The sequence below is a fragment of the Xenopus laevis genome, chromosome 1L, assembly GCF_017654675.1.
Source record: "Xenopus laevis strain J_2021 chromosome 1L, Xenopus_laevis_v10.1, whole genome shotgun sequence".
NCBI lineage: Eukaryota > Metazoa > Chordata > Amphibia > Anura > Pipidae > Xenopus > Xenopus laevis.
Window position 1 is genome coordinate 149,760,302 of NC_054371.1, and position 27,883 is coordinate 149,788,184.

At 36.9% G+C, this 27,883-nt stretch overlaps 1 protein-coding gene across 2 annotated transcripts in view; it reads right to left on the reverse strand.

The window, feature by feature from the left end:
- LOC495229 (methylglutaconyl-CoA hydratase, mitochondrial) overlaps positions 1 to 27,883 on the reverse strand; it is a 133,187-nt gene that overhangs the window by 57,570 nt on the left and 47,734 nt on the right. For both annotated transcript variants that reach the window (XM_041564753.1, XM_018259303.2), the window contains exons 5-6: positions 19,519 to 19,611; positions 12,187 to 12,243 (exon numbers count right to left, since the gene is read on the reverse strand). In XM_041564753.1, coding sequence (XP_041420687.1) covers positions 12,187 to 12,243; positions 19,519 to 19,611 — 150 coding nt within the window. The remainder of the gene's footprint in view (positions 1 to 12,186; positions 12,244 to 19,518; positions 19,612 to 27,883) is intronic.

Below are 27,883 nucleotides of genomic sequence, written 5' to 3' on the forward strand. Positions count from 1 at the left end.
AAATAGGTAAATTATCACTGTGCGTTTGTTTGCATATTTGTTATCAGTGAGGATAAAAAGAAATGGTTAATGCAATTTTCCAAGAACAACAGAACAAAAGCTATTTATGGAATAAAGAAACATCTATTTTGGAAAAAAATCATATGTGAAGGTCGACTTACAGTATTTTGTCAATAAAAAATAAAATTCCTTGAAGAACATTTCAAGAAGCTCACTTTTCATTAACTACATTTTTTATTGACTGCATTCTCTAAAGACAACTTCAACTGTCCATGAGCATTTTTTAAACTTCTAAAAAAAGGTAAAATTATTTCCAGTATTTTATTTGTCATTATTCACAGGATAAAAAAGGTTATACATTTTGTTAGACACACAAATAGCAGGAATTATAATAACACGATCAGCTACTTCTGCAAATAAAAATGCATTATGTTAAAGGTAGATTATATTCATAGAATTTTGCCATTTTAACTAGAAGAAAGGTGGTAAAACAGTGTTACTTTGTGACTGAAAACGTCAATGTCATTTCACTGAATCCACATTAGTTTAAATGGAATTTAACCTTGAATATTTAGTATGACGTTGACAGTGATATTTTAAGGCAAATGGTCTTCATTTTTTATTTCTGTACTTGCAGGGAATCTTCATGAAAAAATTACACACCACTAAATTTAAGAGGTTCATTTAAATATTGAAAAATAATGCGCTATGTTAGCCCTGTATTTTACAATGGCCGCTATTTGCATCTTTTCACTCTGTGGTGCTTTTTTTCCAGGAGAAATGTTCCTCTGCTGGTGTATTCAGAGTTTTATTTTTATAGCAACAGTGGGGAATGGCAAACACAGAAATTAGCCAGATGCTCCATTTGCCTTAACTTCAAATGATAAACAGGACATTAAGCATTTCTGGCAGCTAAACTTGCTAGCTAAAGATTAACTATATCATTTCTCTATATGTGTGTTATAAGGAAACAAGACAGAGTTTATAGTATAAACACAATGAAGTTACCAGGAAGTTGCTGCTAATCATTACTTAAATGAAACAATCACCCCAATTTAGTTAGTTCTTGGAAAACTTTCACCTCCCACACACATCCTTCAAGTCATTTGCTTTTATTAAGGAAATGACTAGGTTATACACATTTCATATTGTCTAACTCTATACCTTTCAGTAACAATGCATATGTGCATAATCATACATTTCAATAAAAAAGTAACCAATAGACAACTGCAATGGCAATTCAAAAATTGGTGTTCTGCTCTTGTTGAATTCAAGACATTTAAAGGAGAATTCAACCAGTAATAAAAAAAACCCTCCCCCTAATCTTTGTTTCTGGACTGCATTTTCGGCGCATGCAAAGTTGGAGTAAATTTCCGGCTCCAAACAACTGCGCACGTGACTTTCGGCACATGCGCAGCGGTTGGGGACCGGAAAAAGACAGAAGAAAGAAGATGGCGTCCGTGAACTCCGAGTCCAGAATTTGCACGGAGGGGTGAGTAAAAAAATTAGCGGCATTTGCCCGGGGGGGGGGGAAGGGGTGTCTACCCAGAGTAGGGGGGAGGGTTTTTTTATTACGGCTTGAATTCTCCTTTAAGACAATTATACCACCGTCATGATGGGGGTAGCAGAAGTGTGAAGGCGAATGCCACATTTAATTTGCACTGCCCACTTATACAGCCATGTACATCAGGCTTGCATCTTGTTTAGAAATTGCAAGTCATTATATATAACACAAAAATATCCTGTAAATAATATCCTTATAATTGGGCTCATGAAACACATGACTCTCTTAAAGTGGACCTGTCACCCAGACACAAAAACTATATAATAAAAGTCCTTTTCAAATTAAACATGAAATCCAATTTCTATTTTTTATTAAAGCATTCATAGCTGTTGTAAGCTCATTTAAACATCTCAGCTGTCAATCAAATATTGTCTGCCCCTCCTCTATGCCTTAGGCACATACCTTCCACACATTCCCCCTTTTCTTCACCGTTTAATTGTGTATCCAGAGCATGGATATGGACATTGGGACCCCCATTCTGGTGCACAAACAAGATGATGCAAGACTTGTCTTAATAACAGTGTCCACAAAATGGCTCCTGCCTGATTGCTACAATTATGAATTCCCAGACTGAAGGCAACAAGATTCAAACAATTTATATAGTGTAATTAAAGTTATTTTTGCTTGACTAATGTGATAAAATAGGTTTTTGAATTATATTTTTGGGTGACGTGTCCCCTTAAAACATACAAAACAGAGTCACCTGAGAGTTTCATGAACTGTATAAAAGCAATCAGGCCTGCAATTTTATAAGGTCATGGAACAACTAAGTGACTTCTAATATCCTTATTTAGGATGGCAGCAGGTACATAATTTCCTAAATAATTGTCACATACCAAAGCTTGTAATTATACAAATTAATAAGCACTGGAGCAGGTTTAGTGGCTAAGGAACATGAAAAACGGTATACCAGCTTTACAGCTTTGCCAACATAATAAATAAGCACCATTGTGCCTATAGCCACTAGTAAATATATTTTACTGTATTGGTATCTTTCCCCTGAACCCTATAATTGCATGTAAAAATTTTGGTTTCGAAATATTTAAATAAGTTAATTTACATAGTTTCCGTCATTTTTTAAACATAATATAACACTCCTTCAGTTCAAATGGACTTTATTTGATTTTAGCATAGCATAAATGCCAAGTTTCTTTGCTGTTGAGCATGCTTTATGAGTTAAATCTGTTGCTCTTATATACATAACTGTGCTGCTTTGTATTTTTCTGCTGGTGCTTATGCAATAGCCCAACAGTTATCAGCTGTGAAACGCAGTGAAATTCTGTCCTGGTGACTTATAAGAGCAGATAGAGTATTACCTCAGGGCAATCGTCTGCTCTTGTTTATTTAGTCATGTTATCTGACCTGATTCAGCAGGGCTTTGTGAAACTAGGCCACTGGATCAAGGGTAACATAGTGTTGTCTCTCTGCCACCTATAATTTCACAGCCGCACCTAAGCAAAATCAGTAGATCCAGATTTCCAAATGTCATTATCAAAGAATTAAAAGAAGAAAAGCTTGACATAAATAAAATAACTGAAATATAAGAAAAGATATATAGCTCATACAGCATTTCAAACATAAAAAGCTCAGTCTATGGTACACAATAACATTGGATTTAATGCACAGGAGAAGATCAACATATTCAACTGAACTTTACATTAAGGGGCAGATTTGTTAAGGGTCAAATTGAAAATGTTTTTATGGTCAAAACTCTTACATTCAAATTGTGAATTATCCAGGGACCAGGGACCAATTTTGACGTTAGTAGCCTTCCTGACATTTGAGTTTCTTTTGGAGAAAAAATTCGAATTGAGTTTAGTCAAACTTGATTCAAATTTGAGGGTATGTCATGCATGGTAAAGCCTTTGACTGTACTGTGGAAGATGGACAGACTTTGAAAACTATCTGTCCATACTGACAGTTTTAGAGGGGTCTGTATGTGGAGGAAATGGAAGCTTGCAGCTTCCAAAACACTTTGGCGTCTTAGTCTAAGGATAGCATTTCTAAGTCTATCACACAATGTGAAAACGCTGTGAACAAGTCCACAAATGGAGCCTTTCCTCTGTGTATTAGCCCATGCTACCAGAATACAGTCTTTCCATGGGAAGTTACATGCACTGGCTTTTTCATGTGTGTACACCAGTGTTGGGTTGGTGAATTTCGGGGAGACATTATGAATTAAGAGTCCACTTTTGCTATCTCATTACTGGCTAAACACTTGTGGGCACACTAGGCCAGAATTATTATTGGACCACTTTCCCATGATTTGTGTAAATTATTTTAAAAAAATTAGCTTGAAGAAAAAACAAACAAAATAAGCAATTTTCCATCATACATTAATGAAAAATGTTGTAATTTGTAATTGTAATAAATTATTGTTATTAAAAGAGGTTTCTATGCTCTGCTTTAACTGGCTGTTTAATGCTAAAATGATTGTAAATAGGTCAAAACTTCATCATATATTTTGGGTGCACATAACTCCCCTGATGGCTGTGATTTAGGAGGTACAGTCCTAAATAATGGACCCCCAAATTAAGTGGTGTTTCCATGAAAGTGTTTGGGGTTTAGGTGGATTGGACATGTGTTTGGGTATAGCTGGGTGTGGTTGGCTGGCTAGGAAGAGATCTAAACTATCCAGCTTTTTAATATTCAAATGCTGGGAGGTGTGCATACGCAAGGACTTAACAAAATAATAAAATGAGTACCTAGCAAAAAATATATCAAATAAGAATTTGTATTTTAGAAACTGGCATAAAAATATTTTATATATATATAAAGCAGTAATATAGGTCAAATACATTTTGAAATATATGAAACAGTGCCTGAATTAAGCAGCCGCCAATACATTTTTACTTATGAAGCTCAGTGCTGCCAGTAACTATTCACCTTTCTTATGACCAATATGCCAAATTCTCAATTTCATTTACAGGTATTAATATACTCTGTGGGAACCTCATAAAAGACAAGAAATATCATGACTAAGGAATACAAATTCTTTATATACAGAAACCAATATATCCCTAATGTAAAATATAAGAATATTAGTAGTGCCCAAGGAGTTCCATGACATTATAAATGCATAAAACATATCATCAAAATAAAAATTATTAAAAATATTTTGGTGCTAAAATAGGGTTTTTTTAAAAAATTAAGATGGTCAGGGTCAATATTTTTCTTTTCTTTATTATAAAGGTTCTATTTCTTTTCTATTGTACATGCTTGGCAAACTGTTTTGGGCAGGGCTATCTTTACCTCTTGTATTGGTTATCAGTTGTATTTTGTTATATAATCTGTATGTTAAATATATACACCTACTGTATTTATTGTACAGTGCTGCTGAATATTTTCAGCTTCATCACTTGTATGTTGACATTCTCTTTGGTGGACTTTATGATGAACATTTTGGATTTGTATTGCAATATATGGACTTTATTGAACACTGAATAATTAATTGGTTGCACTCAGGAAGACTGGGACTCAAAGGGAGAGGTTTATTCTGATGTCACTTCCTGTTTTACTTTACTGTATCATGTGCACTTGACAAAGAGCCAGTAGGCTCAAAACATGTTGTGTGAGTAATAAACATTCTTTTGCTAAATGAATCTGCCTCACATGTCATTCCTTGTTTTTCTTACATATTTCTTCATTTGAATTTGTATCTGTGGCATACAAGGACTTGGTTGAAATTTCCCTGTTCTTGTTTAAGGGTACCAGTCACAATTTTTGTAGTTGCTGAATATGTTAGAACTTTCTAATATATGATAATAACAACACTCTGGCTGAATTTTCTAGGCAATACTTATCACATGGGGCAGATTCACTTGAGGCTGAAAATTCGGCAACGAAAGCTTCGCACCCATTGCTACACTTCGCCAGGCGAAAATTCGCTCAGACAGCGTTCACTGTAATGAGGAGCTACATCATGGTCATTGAAAGCTGGCGACGTTTCGCTAGCGTTATTTTGGCAATGCGAGCAATTGAAAGCTTAGATGCGCTAGTGTTCATTTCTGCCTAGCACAAATTCGCTAGAGGTCTTGCGCTCAGGTTAATTTGTATACGGCGGGAAATTTAAAGTTGAATGGACGTATATGTTGCAGCAAATACATTACATTTCACAAGTCCAGGGAACCTTAATAATAAGAACATAGAGTTATTATAATGCCCTACACATGAGCCCACTGTATAGTTAATGTTCCATATGTTAGAAAATGTATGGGGGAACCCGGTTACCCAAAAAAATGTTTAAGGGCTTTTGCAGCCTATCACTCTGAAAAAAGACGCCAGCATTTTTTGGACTTAGAAGCTTTTTCTACTAAAAAATATTATGTAAGTAACAGAAGAGGCCACTTCGCCCTCAAGTAAATCTGCCCCATAGAGTATATAAACATGTGATGGTGTGTAAACATGTGATGGTGTGATTACCATGTTTTTGCATTAATTTTTATTTTAATTAATACACATTGCACTCTGTCCTCCTGAGCTTATATGCCGTGCTTTAACAAAGCTATTTTCTATGACATTTAACTCTTTTTATGTGTGTGTTTAAGTAGCTAGATATTTCCCACAAACTGCCAAGTGCCACCTCAAGTATGGACAAAACAAAAAAATGGCACTGTGAAGTCTTGTAACTAATCACTGAGCAGGGTGACTGTGACCATTTCCAGACACTCTCTCTGCTTCTGTACACCAGTGACGGATTGCAGTTGTTACAAGGTCAGTGAAAACATTAATTCCAGGGCAATGGAAAATATGTTTGTGAAATGAAAAGGGCCCTTGCTGACATTGCATCACTATTTCTAGACAAGGCAGCGAGTCTCAAATAAATCTTAAGTCTTGGATGCCTGCCCAAAAACTGTGGCCTAGTTTCATTAGGGTGGGAAACAAATAAGTATCCATAAGGGACCAGATTTTAAGAATAGCTTCATATTTAAAAACAACATTTCAAATCCAAAAGTAAGAACATAATTTTGCAGTGTATTTAAGAGGTTTTTTTCCACAGTGAGTCTTCTCTGTAGGCTCAGAGGAATACAGAATGCCAGAATTTGCAACGTGTTTGGTATCATATGATTTACTGCCACTGAATGTTAGTTATTTTTGTCTGAAAAAACAGTAATGTTCACATGTAGAAATAGACTTCCAAGTAAGCATAGAAATATAAATCTTACTTTCTGTTTACTTATTTCACTGCTATGGAAATCCATTTTTCAAAGTCTGTATCAAATCTAATCACAGCTGTCTACTCCTCGGGTCAATCTCCAAACCCCCAGCATCTGACAATACAGATAAGGGAAGAGCCAATATTTTGCCTAAGGTCCCTGCACCTTTGCTTAGGGCTTTACTTTCTGTTCTGCCGGTAATCATGAACTGAGGATAGAGCAATACAGAAGGAACAGGAAGCCATGGGTACATGGGAATGTTTGTATGTACTATATGTTGAACAACCTGATACAGTATAATATTGCAAGCACAAAGAAATATGAGGAATATTCTAACTCAGTGATCCCCAACCAGTAGCTCGTGAGCAACATGTTGCTCTCCAACCCCTTGGATATTGCTCTCAGTGGCCTCAAAGCAGGTGATTCTTTTTTAATTCCAGAGGCAAGTTTTGGTTGCATAAAAACCAGGTGTACTGTCAAATAGAGCCTCATGTAGATGAAGAGTCCCCATAGGGGCTACCAATAGCCAATCACAACCCTTATTTGGCACCGCCCAGGAACGGTTTCCCTGCTTGTGTTGCTCCCCAACTCTTTTTAAATCTGAATGTTGCTCATGGGTGTTGCAACCTGTTCTAACTGGTTAACATTAGAAACATACATCAGCTCTACAGCTTTTGAGCTGTAGCTGCAGTCTGTTAGCTCCATTCAGAAATTTACAGGCAGCAAATTTGGGGCACAATATCATTACTGTTATGGGGCTACAATATATTTCAGAATGTACATCTGAATTATAACTGGTACACGCTGAAGGCATTCACTGTCTTTTAAATATTTCTATGAGAAAGATCATTTGCATTGTTCTCACTTTTGATCTAAAACACAGCACACAAGATACAACATTCAGACTGCACTGCACCGAATAAGGATATAGAATCCTTGATTTTTTAGAATATACGTTATACATCATATGCTTTCCATACACATAACAAATATTGCATCCAAACCAGTAGCAAAGAACTCACTGTAATGCCATGTATTTTGAATTATGTAGTCATTCTATTGCAGGATAGAAAACACAGCCACGGGATATAAGTAACATTCTGAGATTTATTAAGCATATATTTATTCTTAAAATGCCTGTAGAGGTTGATAATGCTGATGATCGATTTATGATCTGAGGGCAATGGTTGCATGACAGCTGTCTACATAATTCTCAAAGCCAGTCAGAGGCACCAAAATAGCAAAGGCGGCCAACATTAAAATTATCTTATGTGGTGAAACTTATGTGCCAACCCAATCCTCTTACCTCATCTCTGGTAACCAACTGCTATTCATTGCAGTCAGCTAATTGCTATGCATATCTAAAATATACCCATAATGCCTTTTTATAGAACTGCATATGACAGGTCACTATGAACAATTCCATATCTATGGCAAGGATTCTAAATTCTTATTACTTCTCTTTCATGTCAGTTTAACTGTAAATTTTAGAGCCTAAGGGTGTCAAGTGAGTCTAGTCCTTTTCATGAATTGTAACTCCCATCATGCTTAGCAAGTGTAGGGGGTCCACAAGAAAGGCGCCTGCTTCAAACCCTTTAACATTAATTTAATAAAAAAAAGGGCCAAGTATTGCAATGACATTATAAATATCTATATAGATAGATAGTGGGGGAGCTTTTTTTTTCACACAGAAAAAATAGTCACCTATCTACAAGTTATAAAACTAAAGCAAAGGTCTGATTTGGTGATGTTTGTCTCCATTGTTAATACATATACCCCTCAATATAGTGGCTATTCACCCCACTATGTGTAAAAGAAGAACTTGGTGAATTTATAAGCTTACAAACTAAAAAATCCAAATGTGAAATAATACCCCATAGACTATTACAAATCAGTCAATCTGAAATATAATACAGTTGTGGTTAAGTCTGAAATACATTAAAACAGTAGCTGAGTAAATACAACTGTGCTTAGAACAAACGATAACCGTGCTAAATGGAGTATTTCACAGAACAAAACCATGACCTGATGCTGAAAGACTCATTTTTATATTTTAATTCCCAGTGTATTCTGTTGTGTATTGTGGGAAAAATCTAATCCGATACTCTTAAGCCCTGAATAAAATAATTTTGTGGTATTTCCTGGCACTGTTTTTCTATCCGATTTTTGTTATAGTTTCCTTCAACCCTTTTTACATTAAAAATATTAACAGAAGCGTGACCATTTTCAAAGCTTTCCTATTGTTTACACCTAGCATGTCAAATATTATGTACCTTCGAAAAATCAAGAACAATGGAGTACATTGCTGTATTGTAATGTATGAAAGATTAGCCTCTGTTTTTAACCTTATCCTTTATAGAAATAAATGGGGTATAAATAACCCATGCAATACCCATGGTTCCTAAAATGAAGGTCCAAATGACAAAGTGAAAATAGGTCTAAAGCTTGCCCTCACCTAGTAAGCCCAACTAAGCAGATGTGTATTTTAAACCTCTGACCAGTAAATGCTACCTGTTGATTGGTTGTTATGGGCCACTATAAAAGAAGTATACCTTTATTGTAAATATATTTATATATAATATATTTATTTATACATAACCCAAATGTATTGTTAGTAATCGGATATATCCCCAATTTCTTTTATTGTAAATTAATTATTGGTAACCCCATTTTCACTGTATATCATTTAAATTATAAAAATAAGTATAATATTTTGATAGCAAACATGAAAGCATGCTGCTTTTGAATGATGATAAATGTTCTGTTCCGGCTGCTGCACTCTGCCACTAAACCCAAACCACAATTTCCTTCATTTGAGAGAGGCACAGATACACAGTAAAATAAGTGGCATCCAAACCACCCTTTTAGCCTGTGCTATACAGGTTATGCAGATATTATACTGTTTTATAAACATCAGTATGGAAAGTGAATTTAGATTACGGATTAGTCATTATAATTATGGCTCACTTAATAACTAGTGTCATGTCTGCATAACTGCTGTTGACATTCTGCTAGCTGAAATCCCAGTTAAACAGAATGATATGTTGAACAAATAGAGCCAGGTTTTAAAAAGAGACAAAAGACGATATTTGCATATGAAGACAAGATTATAAAAATGCAATTATTACTACTTATAATATACATATAACTGTGCACGTTTCTGTAAGCAATTCAGATAATAAAATGAACAGACAAAAAAGGCAGAACACAGACAAAGTAAAGTAAATTAATATAAGCATTTTCCACATATCTGCATCCATTTTTTGTAATCTTAATAAATATACTAAGTGAAGCTTCTATAGTAGCTGAGGCCAGATAAAGTGTTTTATTTCTGTCACGTGGTTACAATAACTCTCAGAAAATGAAAGTCTTGAGGGGTAGCTATAATTCAGGCAATCTGATGAGTCAATGAATAGGAGTATGTATGTAACATAATTAATATATTATTATTTGTCAGTGGGTTGCAAATGCCCTACCGAATGTAACAGATTTTATAGGAAATATGTCCATCTATGACATGCACTGAGTTTATTTATGTTTTGTAATTGGCCACAGACTAAAGGCGGCCATTCACAGGGAGATCCGCTCGTTTGGCGATGTTGCCAAATGAGCGGATCTCTCCCCGATATGCCCACACTGAGTTGGCCAGTATTGGGCTGATTCGATCGTGGGCCCTTCGGTCCAACAATTGGATCAGAATGGAAGAGATATGGGTGGTCGGATCGTGGGACTGCATCAACAAACAGATGCAGGCGCGATCCGACTGGATTTTTTATCCTGCCCGATCGACATCTGCCCGACTTTCAGACAGATATCGATCTGGGAAGCCTGTCGGAGGGCCCCACACAGGGGCTAATAAGCTGCCGACTTGGTCTGTTGGCAGCTTTTATCGGCCCGTGTATGGGGGCCTTAAGAGCTTAAGAGAAGGAATGAGGAGATGGAAGGAAACTGAGATTATAGAAGCAGCTATAGTAGTACAGGGGGCCAGGGGAGCCTTGTATTTTCTTCACAGGTGGAGGAAACGTCAATACCAACTGATAGCTCCTGAGACTCATTTAACTGAATTCATCTGCCTGCCTCTGCACACATGGGGTATTTTGAGCCCAAAATTTGACTATGTGCAGTGACATATGGATGCCATCCCTGCCATGTCTAAGAGACACCAGGTGGTATTTGTCTTTTCTCCACCAGGAGAGAAAACACGTGTTCTGACATTAGGCTAAAGATACTGATACTAGTCAGGGGATCAAGGGGTTTGGGTCTGATGTCTTTGATGATGAAATTGGTCAGTAATGGTGAGACATGAGCAGGAACAACTGCCTAAATTTGGTCTCGGCTGGTCCAAGATGATATAAAACTGTATCAACCCAAGTATTGTAATTTTCTTTGCACAATTCAGCAAAAGATTTAGAAGATATGGAGGCCCTTTAAAATGAATGTGCACTAGATCTTATTTACACCCCTTACAGTCCTAATGTAACAAGTCTGTTGCTGGAAAGTCTCATGTGTCATCTGTAAAACTGTACTGCACACTGACCACACAATCAATATTGTCCCAGTTTGTGAAACATTGGTCCAGGGAAAGATCCTAGGGCATAACATAATAAAAGGTGCAAAATTTGCTACAGGTGTAATCACTTATCGCAGGCAGTCAGCAGGCAGCATTTACAGTTCAGCTATGTAAAAGCAAGCATCTCATTGGTTGCTAAAGCTTAATGCACCTGGGCAAACGTTGTGCCTTTTATTATATATAAGGGTTAGAGCTTTATTTCACAGGGGTGAATTAATGTTGGTAACCCCAGTGAATTTGTTTTTCATTTTATCTACCCCATCTGGCTCTTTTTTGCCCACAGATAACAGTAAATTAGAAACGTACATGTATCCTTGCATTTTATTCGGAACTCCAGTACCATATGTTCTGCATACATTTCATTTTATCCCAGTCTGTTTTCTAATTAAGCCTTAAGTCACCCCTTTTCCTAAAAACTTGCACCTCTATCTTATTCATTTAGCCGTTAGCAGTACCAACTCCATTTTGCAGTTTACTTTAATTGCAAGACTGCTGCTATGTGAAAGACTATTTTACAACCTTCAGAAATTTTTAATTAGAAGTTTTCATGCCTTTGCAGAACTTGAGATAATTGAAATCTGTGTGGGCTGAATGTGGCCGAGTATTCCAACGTACTGGTAAGTTTGTTATCTCTTAGATTAATTTCCTGCTGCGTTTTTCAGTAGCATTACAACTGGCTGAAAAGTGCAAAGAATTGTGCTGCATCATGAACTCTATTTTTGCCTATGAAACAGTAAACACAATTTAAATATATAAACAAATGCACATTTACTTTTATAATTGTACAACAAGTAGCTGTAGCTATAGTTGCCTTTACAATGAGGAAAGCTACATACAATTCTGATGACTACTCGAGTGTACTTAGAGGCATTCATTTCAAGAAATAAATAACATACCTGCGCCAGGGATAATTGCCAATTTAGTTTCAACCAAACCCATTTTAGTAGAAGAAGCTGTAATAAAGGAGCAATAAGCAATCAATACATTAGATGCTCAAAACATGACATTCCAATTCCCCAGTCTCCATACATACATTTCGAAAATAGCAAAAAATCTGTATTTTATCCTTCATGGTGTAACTACTACTACTTAAAAAGAGCTTTTGTCTGCTTTCAGAGATGCTATTCACTCCTCTGGCCTACTAGGTACAGACCCACGTGAGAAACCAAGCTAAATTAACACTTAACACTTGAATTGTGCAGTTCAACATATGACAATACACTACACTCAGATGCAAGAATGGTTACATTCCCTAAGGAAATGCTATTGGCACCACAGATGGGTGGTATGGAGAAATGAAATACCACAGGAAGGCACTGCTAAATCACTAATTTAGTACAACACCTTTATACACTAACCCCCATATGTAATAAAAGGCACTATGTTCACCCAGTAGCAGTAACCCATAGCAACGTGCTTTTAACAGGGGACTAGTAAATTCTACCTGCTGATTGGTTGCTATGGGTATAAGCTCTGGAAACCACAAGGTACAAGCCTTTAAGGGTGGTGGCACACAAGGAGATTAGTTGCCCAGCGACAAATCTTCTCTACTGCAAGCATCTAATCTCCCTGAAGAGATACGCATGCAATCCCACCGGCGATTCATATTCTTGTTGTCGGGAGACATAGATCTCTTCTGTTTTCCGTATTCACCTCATGAGGAAACTTCTGGTGACTTCGGAAAAACGAAGTGATACGTATGCCATCCCACCGGCGACTCATATTCTTGCCGGCGGTAAGGCATTTCAGGGAGATTAGTCGCCTGCAGTAGAGAAGATTTGCCGCTGGGTGACTAATCTCCCCACGTGCCACTACCCTAAGGGTGAAGGCATACAGAGCAACTAGTAACAGCTACTTGTCAAGGCTACAAAATAGACAGTTGTGATAATTCGCTTTTCTAAAACACTACACGTGTTTTAGCAAAGGCAATTCTCAGTATTGCCATTTTGTAGCCAAATGTCGGGGCAGATTTATCAAAATGTGAGTTTAGCGGTTAATAAATAAAAACTCACCCACATTCTATTCATTCCTATGGGATTTTTAGAATTGTATTTATCAAATGGTCCTAACTTTCACCCATTGTTAAATACTATTCTAAAATTTCCATAGGAATGAATAGAATGTGGGTGAGTTTTTATTTATTAAGCTTTAAACTCACATTTTGATAAATCTGCCTCGTAGTGTATTAGCAAAGCCAATTAACACAATTGTCTAATTTGTAGCTGTGACACGTAGCTGCTACTAGTTTGTTTTAACCCTTATTATGGAAGGGGACACACTATCCAAACCCATATAGTAGATAAGGGATTATGGTGTATACATTTGTTTACCTAGAGCCTATGGGCTTCGGGATGAAAACTGGCTCTGGTTCCCTGTTTTGGGATTATTTGAATAACTGTTCAATCAGTCACAACAATATTCTTCCCCCATTCACTTATAAACTCTGCATGCATAGTATTTGTGCCCACTCATCCCTTTTAAGACACAAGGCCATGACACAGTGTTGCCCTAGCAGAAAGGGGCCCAAATTAGTGGATCACAGACCAGGCTGAGGGAGACCATGCTTATTTGCTCACACAGATCTTTCTGGAAACCCAGACTGAAGCACAAGTAGGTGTGGTGGGTGACGGGTTGCTGTTCTAGATATTTCTGGAGCTATAAGAAGTATGACTTTCTTGTATATGTAACCTTATTATGAGATAAGGGCAGTTCCGACCAAATCTTGGACTGCGTGGAACCATATTTTTCAATATATCCCATATTAATTATTTCACACTAGTTGTTGCTTAAATATATAAAATATTTTAAAGGTATATCATGTAAACATAGTATGTTAAGGCAAAATTAATGCTTAAGCTCCCCATAGACGCGACGATTCTTCTTGCTGAACGACCAATTTTAGCGAAGTCTGACCAAGCCATCAAAATTATCGTTCTATTAGTGGGATTCGAGTGATCGACCATCTTACGATTTTTCGGCCAACATCTGTCAGAAAATTGATCGGCCAGGTTAAAAAATCTTTGTCTGTCCCAGTGCAATCTATCTATGTTTGCAGGGCCAAGCAGGCAGCGCCCCTTTGTTTTCCTGGCAAATTGGTCTTTTTAGTTGATGGTCAATTCGCACGATCATACCAAAATCGTGGTCTCAGGATGAGGATCGGATCTTTTAAAAATCTCAACATCTATGGCCAGCTTTAGTCTTAAAAAATTACACCCTTGCCCAATTCTGCAATTATTAAAATGTGAATTGTGTTAACCTCATATTGGTATTGTGTTACCCTATATTCCAAGGGGTAACCAAAGGGAATTATGTGATCTTCCAGTAGATCACTGCAGCCTAGCATCGACAACACACAGATTTTAAAACAATGATTAAAAGGAAGTAGGTGTTGTTTATCAGATTAGAACAGTATCTGATATCTCTTAGTGTAAAGCAATGAAGTGTAATTTTCCACTGCTGTGTAACATTTAAGGCAAAATAGACACAAGGCTGGGCATCCCAGCCATGTACTATATAAATTTTGTATTCCTCCCATTCCCCTTTTAGTTTTTCTTTCCCCTTCCTCCTCCGCAATTTCTATCAGGTGGATCTCTTATCTTATTCTTTCATTCTTAAAAGGAAAGGAAGTGGGTTCACGGGTATTTCCAGATGAGCAGCTTCTGCACTCAGAGAGTAACTCTACTAATTACCAAAAATAAGAGGCAAATATGCAATAATCACATCAATAAGAACATCGATTAGTCTAAGTTAGCCTTCCTTGTAACTTCAAAATGTATCATGTATTGTCATAATGTACAACCCAGGTTCCAAAAAAGTTGGGACACTGTGTAAAATACAAACAAGACAATGGGATGATTTGCAAATCATTTAGAGTAGTTGCATAGCACAAAGACAACATATCAAGTTTTAAAACAGAAATGATATTGTTTTCTGAAATATATCTGCTCATTTTGAATTTGATGGCAGCTACTGAAATGTGTTTCTGGCATTCAATTCAAAATAAACATATACTTTTCAGAAAACAATAATTCTCAGTTTCAACATTTGGTATGATGCTTTATACTATTTACAATTATAAATAAATGGTTAAAATGATTTGCAAGTTATCCCATTCTCTTTTTATTTATATTTTACAGTGTCCCATCTTTTTTGGAAATGGGATTGTATGCAAAACAGTAAGGAAAGAATATGCAGAATCTAAGCCTGAAAGGAAAATGAGTCTTATAAAGTGCAGCTTTGTGGGAGGAAAAATAATTTGAGATCTGTACATTCTCCAGCTGCCTTTTTACTGCCCAGGTCAAAAGCTCTGACCATTACAAATGACTGGCACATTCACCTTAAATATAATTTTACTGTCAACAAATGGGCTTGACACATCAAGCAGCTGAGAACCATGGTCTCTTTTTTTACATGCAATGTTATGAAACATTTTTGTCAGGCTTTTAACTGGAACATGTATAAAATGTATCTTTCATATGTAAAGATATCTTTAGAGAACCTGCTGAGCATGATGAGTACAGGAACCAGGAGGCACTGCTGTATTAAAAGCATCTTCTATAGCAGGGGTAGGCAACCCGCGGCTCCAGAGCCTCATGCGGCTCTTCATCCTGCTTGCTGCGGCTCGGTCTTGCGGCTTTGCCTGTCACGTCGTCTATACAGCCCTCGCACCTGCTGGCAGCTTCTTGAGTTCAGTTGCGAGGGCTGTATAGATGTCCTAGGAGTGACAGGCAAGACCGAGCCTCAACAAGATGATTCATCATGGTCCTTACCGAGTTCACACATTCAAGACAAGAGAGGGAAGATCGGCATGGAGCTTCAGAAACAGAATCCCCATTAAACTAGGGTTGCCACCTGGCTGGTATTTTACCAATGTTATTAATAGGGAAAAATTATAAATATATAGGAAGGCCGGTATTTTGTTCCGGAAAAGGTGGCAACCCAACATTAAACAGATGAGTACACTAGCATTTAATAGGGCTACTAAGTGTTTAATTTATTTAAAAGTAGATATGAATAGAAGAACAGACAGAGATGACCCGTAACTTTGCACCACCCCACACAATATTTGATATTTGACAAGAGGTCTGTATACAAAAAATGATAAAACTTAACCTTTAATAGATTCCTTAAAAATGTCCAGAATTAAGTGCAAGATTAAAAATTGTTAGTGACAGGTTTGCAATTGACCAAGTGGCGGGTCCGTATCGGCTCAAAAATTGTTGTAGCCGTGGCGTTTGGGTGTAAGTCTAAGAGGTGGGGGATCAAAAAAAACCCGGTATATCCAGGTGAAACCACACCATATTAAACAACAAATTAAAGTACCGGAAAAAGACAAGGGGTGCCGGGAGGCCACTCAATCAAAGACAACAATTCTCTATTGGTCCTTTTGCCCACCTGGGTGTCCCTTCCCACCAAGAAAATGCACCAAAATGGTACACAAAATTCCAGATAAACTGGTTACAGGAGGTATGATTCAATAAGCGCCAGCATTTCACCCACCTGGGTGTCCCTCCCCACCAAGAGCATGCACCAAATGGTACACAAAATTCCAGATAAACTGGTTACAGAAAGTATGTTTCCATTAGCGTCCGCATCCAGTAATTAATCAAAATGGTTGTGTGACAAACACCAAAATGGTGAATGAAATTCCAGTTATCTGGTTAAATAGTTAGCTTAAATGTAGCATATAATCCCCGAGATCGATTCCCCACACCAACCCATTCACCCACTTTCAGCTGCCCACCCGTCCAGCATAAGAGAGGTCTTTTGTGCAAACCCTGCCTAACTAAATCTAAAAATGCGCCTTTTTAGATTTAGTTAGGCAGGGTTTGCACAAAAGACCTCTCTTATGCTGGACGGGTGGGCAGCTGAAAGTGGGTGAATGGGTTGGTGTGGGGAATCGATCTCGGGGATTATATGCTACATTTAAGCTAACTATTTAACCAGATAACTGGAATTTCATTCACCATTTTGGTGTTTGTCACACAACCATTTTGATTAATTACTGGATGCGGACGCTAATGGAAACATACTTTCTGTAACCAGTTTATCTGGAATTTTGTGTACCATTTGGTGCATGCTCTTGGTGGGGAGGGACACCCAGGTGGGTGAAATGCTGGCGCTTATTGAATCATACCTCCTGTAACCAGTTTATCTGGAATTTTGTGTACCATTTTGGTGCATTTTCTTGGTGGGAAGGGACACCCAGGTGGGCAAAAGGACCAATAGAGAATTGTTGTCTTTGATTGAGTGGCCTCCCGGCACCCCTTGTCTTTTTCCGGTACTTTAATTTGTTGTTTAATATGGTGTGGTTTCACCTGGATATACCGGGTTTTTTTTGATCCCCCACCTCTTAGACTTACACCCAAACGCCACGGCTACAACAATTTTTGAGCCGATACGGACCCGCCACTTGGTCAATTGCAAACCTGTCACTAACAATTTTTAATCTTGCACTTAATTCTGGACATTTTTAAGGAATCTATTAAAGGTTAAGTTTTATCATTTTTTGTATACAGACCTCTTGTCAAATATCAAATATTGTGTGGGGTGGTGCAAAGTTACGGGTCATCTCTGTCTGTTCTTCTATTCATATCTAAACTATATGACCCTGCACACCACAATATCTAAACTGATGGTTGGTGCTCCCTGCTATCCATATATTCTTATTTAAAAGTAGGCCTGCACATACACAATGCACTTCTGTTTGTTGTAACAGTTAAAATTTAAAAAAGTTGTGTTATGTTTTGCGGCTCCAGACTATTTTTCTTTAGTGGAAGAGGGGGCAAAATGGCTCTTTTGATAGTTAAGGTTGCTGACCCCTGTTCTATAGCATAGGCACAAACAGGGGTGAAAGAAGAAAGGTTACACAACGACCATTATTACTATTTAGGCTACAGTTGGTCAAATATTATAAGATCCACTCGTTTGGCACGGTTGTCACATGTGCAGATCTTTCCCCCGATGAGCCTGCCAATGGTGGGCAATATTAGGCTAATCGCCTAGAGTCAAAAGAGGGGATTAAAACTACCAGAATAGGGGCTGTCGGGGTGAGGTCCATATCAATGAGACACTGGTCCTCGACCGGCAAGAAAATCAAACCAGTCAATCAAAATCTGACAGATATTTGCCCAGATGTCAGCTAGCCCAGTCTAAGGGCATCATACAAGGAGAGATAAACTGCAGAATCAGTCCAAAGGACTATGTATGGACACCTTCACTCAGCCAATCACAGGAAATGTAGAAAGTGTAAAAGCAAAACACCTCTGTGCCACTGCTTTGTGGTAAAAACAGGAAATTATGGAATTTATTATTAAAAGAATATGTAGAATGTATATTTCTCCATAAGGTCTATTTTTCTCCTGTTGAACTAAGGAATATACATCTGTATACAGCCATTTTAAAAAAAAATTACCTATACCTTTGACCTTAAGTAAAGTTAAATATAATGACTATATAATCCAAATGGCTTAAAGGACATGGACAAAAAAAATGTAAAACAGAAGAACATATTTAAAAAAAAAACCCAAAAAAAAACAGGTTAAGAGGAATCATGGATACTGACATGACAAAACTATGATCCAAATACCCAAAATAATGATTTTGACTTTACAGTATTGTGCAAGTCCAAGGCACAAAAGATCTCTATGGAAGAAGGGTATGATGGTAGTGTGGTGCTACAAGAGAGTACCGGCTTTGCAAAAACTAAGCAATATTACTAACAGTATAATTTCCTGGGGATTGCATAAAATATTGGCACCCTACAGTGAATAAGGCTTTCTCTGTCCTTTAAAAATGTATTCACATAAATACACATGGTAATTTCTCCACACTTATGGGCAAAATGCATATAGTCAGTAACCCCTCACCACCACCACCATAAAATTAAAATGTCAGTCCATAATTATGTTAAACAGTATCAAAAACACATAAATCAAAATAAGCAGTAACAATACAGGCACTATTTTATGCATTCTTGTCCATGAAAAAGTGTTTACTATTACAAAAATACCATGTCAGGCTTTGGTTTGATTTGGGCTGTAACATCTGGCTTATATCTCCACAGGAAACCTTGTTTTCAGACCTAACTTTTCATGGCAGATTTTCATGGCAAAAATCCCACAATAAAAACACACATGTCAACAGGGACAGATGGATCTCATTAAGTCTTACTATAGACATGAAAAAAGAAACAAACATACAAAATGAAAATTATATGACATGCTTACCTGCTACTATGATGTCACAGGCCAGTGCCATTTCTAGGCCTCCTCCTAATGCAACTCCATCCAAGGCAGCAATGGTTGGCATTGGAAGATTAGCTTGAAAAAGAAGGATATATTTATGTTAATTATTCTGGAATCCTGTAGCTTCTAGTCAAAAGGGTTGTGAACCCAAATTTAACATTTTGCAGAATGAAAATAAATGTAACATCAAGCAGGTTTGCAAGTATCAATGAAACAATGTCACAGCAACAGGGTCTACTCAGGCCAAAGGCTCTATTTCTCACACAGTTGTGTGATTCTTCTTGATAGGTCTTTTTAAAGAACATGCAAGGCATTGTGGGATTTGGAGTCATCCAAGACTCAGAAAACCACTTATTTTGGTCTTCAAACAATCTGTGTCTCACTCATTGTATGTAATATGTAACGCATGTTTGATTTATATACCTTTCTACTGTACAAAAACATAGGATGTGCAGTGCTCAATAAATGCGTTAAATAAAAAAATAGCAAAAGGTGAAATGTTTATTTCTTTCAACAAAAATTCTGATTACAGGTATAGGATCTGTTATCCAGAATGCTCAGGACTTGGGGTTTTCCGGATAACGGATCTTTCCGTAATTAATTCTACTAGAAAATCGAATGGTGTTGCTTCTAATAAGGATTAATTACATATTAATTGGGATCAATTACAATGTAGTATTTTATTACTACAGAGAAAAAGATAATTATTTTCAAAATTATTTGGATAAAATGGAGTCTATGGGAAACAGCCTTTCTGAAGTTCGGAGCTTTGAGGATAATGAGTTTCCAGATAACAGATCCCATGCCTGTATAAATAATGTTTAAAACACTGAAAATATGTCATTGATGTATATTGGAAAGGTGCTTAGAATTACATTTTCCTTCATTATGCCTTTTTTATGTTTACAGATCACACCTTATCTGTCTCATCTGGACCCCATTTGTTTCACACAAATTAGAAAATGAAAGAAGTTACAATTTACATGGTTATCACCTAGATCTTAAATGTAAAATATATTAGCAAACACTGAAACAAGATGCTGCTTTTTGACTTTAAAATTATAACAACAAAAACCATTATTATGGAGCTAAAAATGCAATCCATCTGGATACGTATGGTCATTCCACAAACAGCTTGCATCCCATTCTCAAACACTATCCACCCCCATCAACCAGCTGAAAAAATGAACAGTAAACTCAATGTAAAAATAAGTGCAAGAAGAAATTTTTCTCAAGTTTGTGCTAAGATGAAGGCTTCAATAGTCACTCTTCATCCATGTTGATATAAGAATTATCTGTTTGCCCTACTTGCAAACAGGTACTTCTCAGCGTACTTATTTATCTGCTTATCTGTTTATTTGTTTGCCTGTTCAGTCTCTGAGCAGAAAAATATATGTTTTGAAAAGCCAAGATCTATGAAATAGGTGTAGTCTGGGAGGACATTTGTATTTATTCAACCTCCACTACTATGTGTATGGGGAGTTTTTATTTTATAGGTACTGGCCCTTTAAGTGTGTTAAAGTGGATTTATTTCTTATTTTGTTATAATTTTAATAATCATGAACTAGGAATGTAACAAAACAGTAATTTATGAATTTGGCTGAATATGGAAGACTACAACAAAATTGTATACTCACATTTCAGTTTTCTGGATGATTTGGATCATACCTTAAAGGGGTGGTTCACCTTTAAAGTTAAAGTTAAACTTTTAGCATGTTCTAGAACAGTGATCCCCAACCAGTAGCTCGCGAGCAACATGTTGCTCTCCAACCGCTTGGATGTTGCTCCCAGTGGCCTCAAAGCAGGTGATTATTTTTGAATTCCAGGCTTGGAGGCAAGTTTTGGTTGCATAAAAACCAGATGTACTGCCAAACAGAGCCTTAACGTAGGTTGACATTCCACATAGGGGCTACTAAATGGCCAATAACAGAACTTATTTGGCACCCAGGAATATTGTTCATGCTAGTGTTGCTCCCCAACTCCTTTTACTTCTGAATGTTGCTCACGGGTTGGAAAGGTTGGGGATCCCTGTTCTAGAATGACCAATTCTAATCAACTTTTCAATTTGTTTTCATTATTTATTTTTTTATAGTTATTTGCAGCTTTCAAATGGGTGTTGCTGACTCCCTTCTAAAAAGAAAATGCTCTGTAAGGCTACAAATGTATTGTTATTGCTAATTTTTATTAATCGTCTATCTGTTCAGTCCCTGTGCTTTTAATATTCCAGTCTCTTATTCAAATCAGTGCATGGTTGCTAGGGTAATTTGGACCCCAGCTCGAGTTTTTATGAGCTTGTAAACTCACAAGTTTGCGTATTTTGAACTTATAAACTCACGAATTTGAGGTAGTATAAAAAAAACTCTAAAACCTCACTACCGTATATACCCGAGTATAAGCCGAGTTTTTCAGCATCCAAAATGTGCTAAAAAAGTCTACCTCAGCTTATACTGGGGTCAGCGGTACCCGACCCAAGTAGCTGAGATTGCAGTCACTTTTAATCATTTCTATACCAACAGTGCACTTGGGGAGAGACTGCAATATCCCACAATGCCCTCTGTTGGTTTTATGAAAGAATAACAGTGCGCCCTCTGTTGGTTATATCAAAGAATAACAGTGACTGCAATATCACACAGCGCCCTCTGTTGGTTATATGAAAGAATAACAGTGCGCCCTCTGTTGGTTATATGAAAGAATAACAGTGACTGCAATATCACACAGCGCCATCTGTTGGTTATATCAAAGAATAACAGTGCGCCCTCTGTTGGTTATATGAAAGAATAACAGTGACTGCAATATCACACAGCGCCATCTGTTGGTTATATCAAAGAATAACAGTGACTGCAATATCACACAGCACCCTCTGTTGGTTATGTCAAAGAATAACAGTGCGCCCTCTGTTGGTTATATGAAAGAATAACAGTGACTGCAATATCACACAGCACCATCTGTTGGTTATATGAAAGATTAACAGTGACTGCAATATCACACAGCACCCTCTGTTGGTTATATGAAGGAATAACAGTGCGCCCTCTGTTGGTTATATGAAGGATTAACAGTGATGGCAATATCACACAGCGCCCTCTGTTGGTTATTTGAAGGATTAACAGTGATGGCAATATCACACAGCACCCTCTGCACATGGTAGTGGGACAGTGGGACAATGCACACAGTAATCTGTTTGGCAATTCTCTGTCACCATCAACTTTGCAAAGAAGTCCGGTTGATCGCTGGGGGGGTCTCTTTGGCGGAATGTGCGCTGCTGGGAGACAGGGCTGTAGTTGTGTCTAGGCTTATACTAGAGTCAATAAGTTTTCCCAGTTTTCGTAGGTAAAATTAGGTACCTCGGCTTATACTCGGATCGGCTTATACTCGAGTATATACGGTAATTAGTTTTTTTTATAAATAAGCCCATACATGTAAGTCTACTTAAAAACATTTAAACCCAATAGGATTGTTTTGCTATGCTACAATCAATGGTAAGCTGGATCCTGATCCAAAATTATAACAAGTAACAGAGATTTGCTTTTAAAAAAACGAAGCAATGTTAACACCTTGCATGGAATCGTTAGTATTAGTAATTCTTTTTTTATAGATATTAAGATGTTATCTTCACACATAAAGAATGGTGGCAGGAAATGCAGGTCTATCTGATATTTCCCTAAATATACATCTAGATATTGGTATAGATGTAACCACAGACCACAAGCTTCACTTTTTCTACTGCTACATGCATATATATATATATATATATATATATATATATATATATATATATATATACCCAGTACAATCTTTCTTCTTCCTTCACCTGTCCTATAGGTATCTTCACAATGATTAAAATATCATGCAATGCATTAAACCTAAATCAGGACAAGAAGCAGAATTTAGCTGCTGCAGTCTGTCCAGTCCACACAGCAGGACCATTTATCTTGTACCAATTTAAACCCAATCAGCAGACAAAATTATTTCTGTTAGCAAATATGATTAAAATTGCCATTTTTTAAAAAAAAACTGTGAATATTTTTTTCTATATACTAAATGCCTTTGGTAATTAATTGTAACCTATGCCCTTTTTTATGTGATAGTCATACCTTTGTGCACAACAATCAACAGCAATTGCCACTGGTTGATCTGAGCATTATGGTAAGGGGTTGAACCAGCAGAATTTCTTCACAAAATGTGCTTATGCCTGATCCAGGGAATTAGTGATTGCTAGCAATGATTTATGAGATCATAATTATATAGCTGTAGACATAAAAGTACTCAAGGCACAAAGAATATACTACAGAGATTAAGCCAAACTAAAAAGCAGAAAAACAAAAACATGCAATACAACCAGAAATAACAGGAAATGTTTTCTCTTTTAGTGTCAGTAACTCCAGTATAGCATCCAAACCACATTCTCAATAAAGTGAAAAAGTGCTTCTATCAGCAGAACTGGTCACATGGCATCGAAATCCACATGCAAGGTTTTTATTATTATTATTATTATGGGTTTTACTCAGATGTTTACAAATACAATAAGCTTAGAGGTTAATGTGAATAATGTTTTTAAAAGGATTTTTGCCTTAAAATTAGCTTTTTAGTATATTGTGAGCAGAAGTATTTCGAGCAACTTTAAATGCTTTTATTGTGTATATAGGTTTCAAACTGTCTTTTTATTCTGTCTATATAAAAGTAGAACTAAAACATCCCACCTTCCATTATTAAGTGTTAGGCACAAGGTCCCCTGTCCCAACTTCATCACTGCCAAATTATAAAACTCCGTGGGATGCCTATGTCTGAACTCTAAGTGGTGAAATGTAGAGTGGAGTTGGCAGCCATTGACTTTGGGGACATCACTACGTTGCATGGCTCCCTGGTGATCAGGAACATGTGCACTGAAAGCCAATCCTGTCTTCCAGTGTGAATGCTCCAGTTTGGTGTATAATTGCAATAAACAACCTTCTCAAGGCAGGCATTAGCTCCGTGAATGCCTTGCAACTGTGCACCCTGTACTTCATACATATTTACAAATGCACACAAAGACTGAAGTTTGAAGCAAGGCTGTGAAGCAAGATAGGAGGGGAGCATTTACTGACCAAATTACCTTTGTAATTACTAGTATCTGTATAAATGCAATTTGGAACTCTGAACTGTATCTTTCATTAGTAGAAGAGCCCTTTTGTATATAGATACATATAATCTTATACATCCTGAACGTAATGGCAAAAATAAGAAGTTATTGGGCCCCACAGCAAAATCTGTTTAGAACCCCCAAAACATTTGGAAGATGGCCAACATTGACTATCATCAGCCATTGGTTCATTCAAACTCCTTTGAAACCCAAACCCTATTAAATCATATCACAAAAGCAAGAAAGATGAATGTGCTACCATGTGCACCATGTGTCTACTATGGTGTAGGAAAAAAACAATTATGTAGCAAAATTGAGAGTAACAATTCAATGAGACAACCACGGTAATATGTTGAGCAATACCAGTAACAAGAGGGCTCTTATGAGTGCAAACAAGGTCACGCTCAGCTGCCTGCGCTAAATTGTGTCCAATTCATTAAAGGTATTTGTGTCAACGTGTGCTTCAACTTCCGCATAGTTGCGCTCAGCGCCGCTGCCTGCCGATGTTTTAAATTTTGTTTAGTTGAGCCTATTGACACAAGAGAAACCTGGAGCTATCACAACCTCTGATGTATGTGGTAGCTACATGGTTTCCAAAGTGGGACTGCATCAATCTCAAACCCACAGTTGCTGCAAAAGAAGAAACATGGGTCACTCTCAAGTTGAACGCTAGAAATGACACCAACCGCACTTGCTCTGAAATTTTAAGTGCAACTGTGTCCGATGACGCATCAACTGCAACTGCAGCAGGTACATGTCCCCTTGCAACCACAGCTCTGCTTAAATAATAGGAGGAAACACTCAAATTGTATTTTACACACTGCATTGTGTAAGGTAAATAACCCCTAGGGTCTAATCACGAAATACTTTCAAATTTCAGATCAATACAATAATGTCAATTGTTCCTAATCTGTAATCTTAAAATGGAACCAATAAATACAAAACAACTCCCAAGCACAGTGTGTTCCCAATCCAGCGAACACCAGGCTCTATTCCAACTCCAAAAATTAAAAGTTTCAAAAAAATCGCTGTATACCTCAAAGTGATTAGAGGAGGGAAAAAAACAGAAAAGTAATATAGAGTAGTATTTTATAATATATAACAAAAACACCATATAAGTGTTCAAATACTTGTATATAGTATTATATGTGTCCCATAAAATTGTTATAGTGAACAGTGGGTTAAATGCAGCAGACAAGTGATACGTAGATTGGTGGGGTGGAATCTATCCACCTAAAATCCTAGTGTTTCTGGTGGTATATTATACTTGTCCTGTTGCTTGTTTCCATTAACATATCCAGGTAGTGTTTAACCCTTATTATACTGTATATGTCTGAAACAGGGAGTAAGATGTGGGTGACATAAATGTACTCAGATTATAGAGACTATTCTGCCATGTTCTGCTTAAAATACAAGTGTTTTTTTATTCACTGTTCATGTAATATGCATAAATTTTTTGCATCCACTAACTGCTTCTAATTTGACTCTAAAGGAGGGATGCAATTGCAAACGTTGTTTAAAATTGAGTTTTTGTGAATGTTTAATGCTGCTCGCAATTTAAAATCATTCGCTGGCAAATATTATTTCACTCATTATCCCTAAGTAAAGGTTAGCGTTAACACCTGCCCTGGAGTTTCGTTAAATATTTTGTCACGAAAAATGTTGAGATCTAAAATTGGTTAAAAAGGACACAAACAATGAAAATCGTAGTTGCTAACGTTCGCAAAGGTGTTTGCAAACTAACGAAACATATCACATTCCCACTTAAGTTTATGAACAATACTATGTTTTTACTGAGCTAAGCTCAAATGCCTGGTGGCAAATGTACAGTATACAAGCCAGTTGCTAGGTGGATAAATATTAGCAAATATCCTTATTCAATAGAATGGATTATGGTGTGCATTCATAATGCTGTGTTTCAAGTAATTAAAAAAAAAATTACATAACTGGTTACATGTTCTGTCAGTTGGAAAAAATGCTAAGCCTATTATAGAAGCATAGAAATCTTTCAGCTGTAACACAAATTGCAGCCAAAACATTTAAACTTAAGCAGAGACATAATTTCACTTTATCACAGAAACATAAGAAGTTCTTAGTACATAGTCTTATAATAAAGCATATTGATAAGATAAACTGTATGTGGTTGTAAAAGTGCATCTGCCTACAGTATATTATTTTGATTCAGACAGGTACTCACTCTCATAATAAAGTGCAAAGGTCTCAAAGCGTAGTAATCAATCCGGTCCTCTGTAGAACTAAAGTCTAACAAAGAAATAGGGCAGAAATGTTGTACATTATGTTTTGGGCTTCTATACCAGCCCAAGGCAACCACAGCCCTTTAGCAGTAAAGATCTGTACCTCCACAGATGCCCCAGCAGCTCCCCGTCTTCTTTTCTGCTGATTTACTTCCAATGCTCTGTGCTGCTGTCATTTAATTAGGGACCCACTCACAATATACAGTACACATAGGATATAAATGTCACATTATAAGGCTGATTATTAATTAATACAAATAATTACTACGACAGCTCAGAAACCAGTGCAATAATTATCATAATTTAATAATCAGCCTTGTAGCATCAGCTTATAGCACAGGCCAACCTCATTCTCTGCTTGTAAATTCGTGATGAAACCTAAGCTTAGCTTCTCAACAGCTGCTCAGAGCCCACTGAGCATGTGAGGGTCACAGACACTTTCCAAGAAGCTGACTCCCAGTGACATGTTTTAAGTCTTGGATCATTGCTGCTATTGAGAAGATGAAACTCTAGGCTGGTGCAATAAGTTCCGTATATGAAAAATGGCATTTTAAGCCACATTCATTTTTAGGGTTTAGTTCTCCTTTAAGATTCATTAGTATCTAATGAGGGACCGCAGGAAAGCCAGTGGATAGCTATTGAGACGTACTCCTCTAGAAAATTGCTTAACCAATAGTCATCCAATGTCAGTTCTCGTGGTGAAAATTACATTTTATAATATTATTAAGAAAACCTTGTGTATCTGTCCTTCACTTGCTAAAGAAAGATAAAAGATAAAATGAAGTACTACATCCAATAGAGACTTTTCTTGATTGTTAAAGTAATATGAACACAAAAATGTAATATAGAAAATGCTGCTGTTTTTTATTACAATTCTCCAGTTGGCTCCACTTTATTGTTTACTCACTATTCAAAGTTAAGCTCAGTTTCTCTCACATAAAGACAGTGAAATAGAGTGCATTTTACATTAAACATA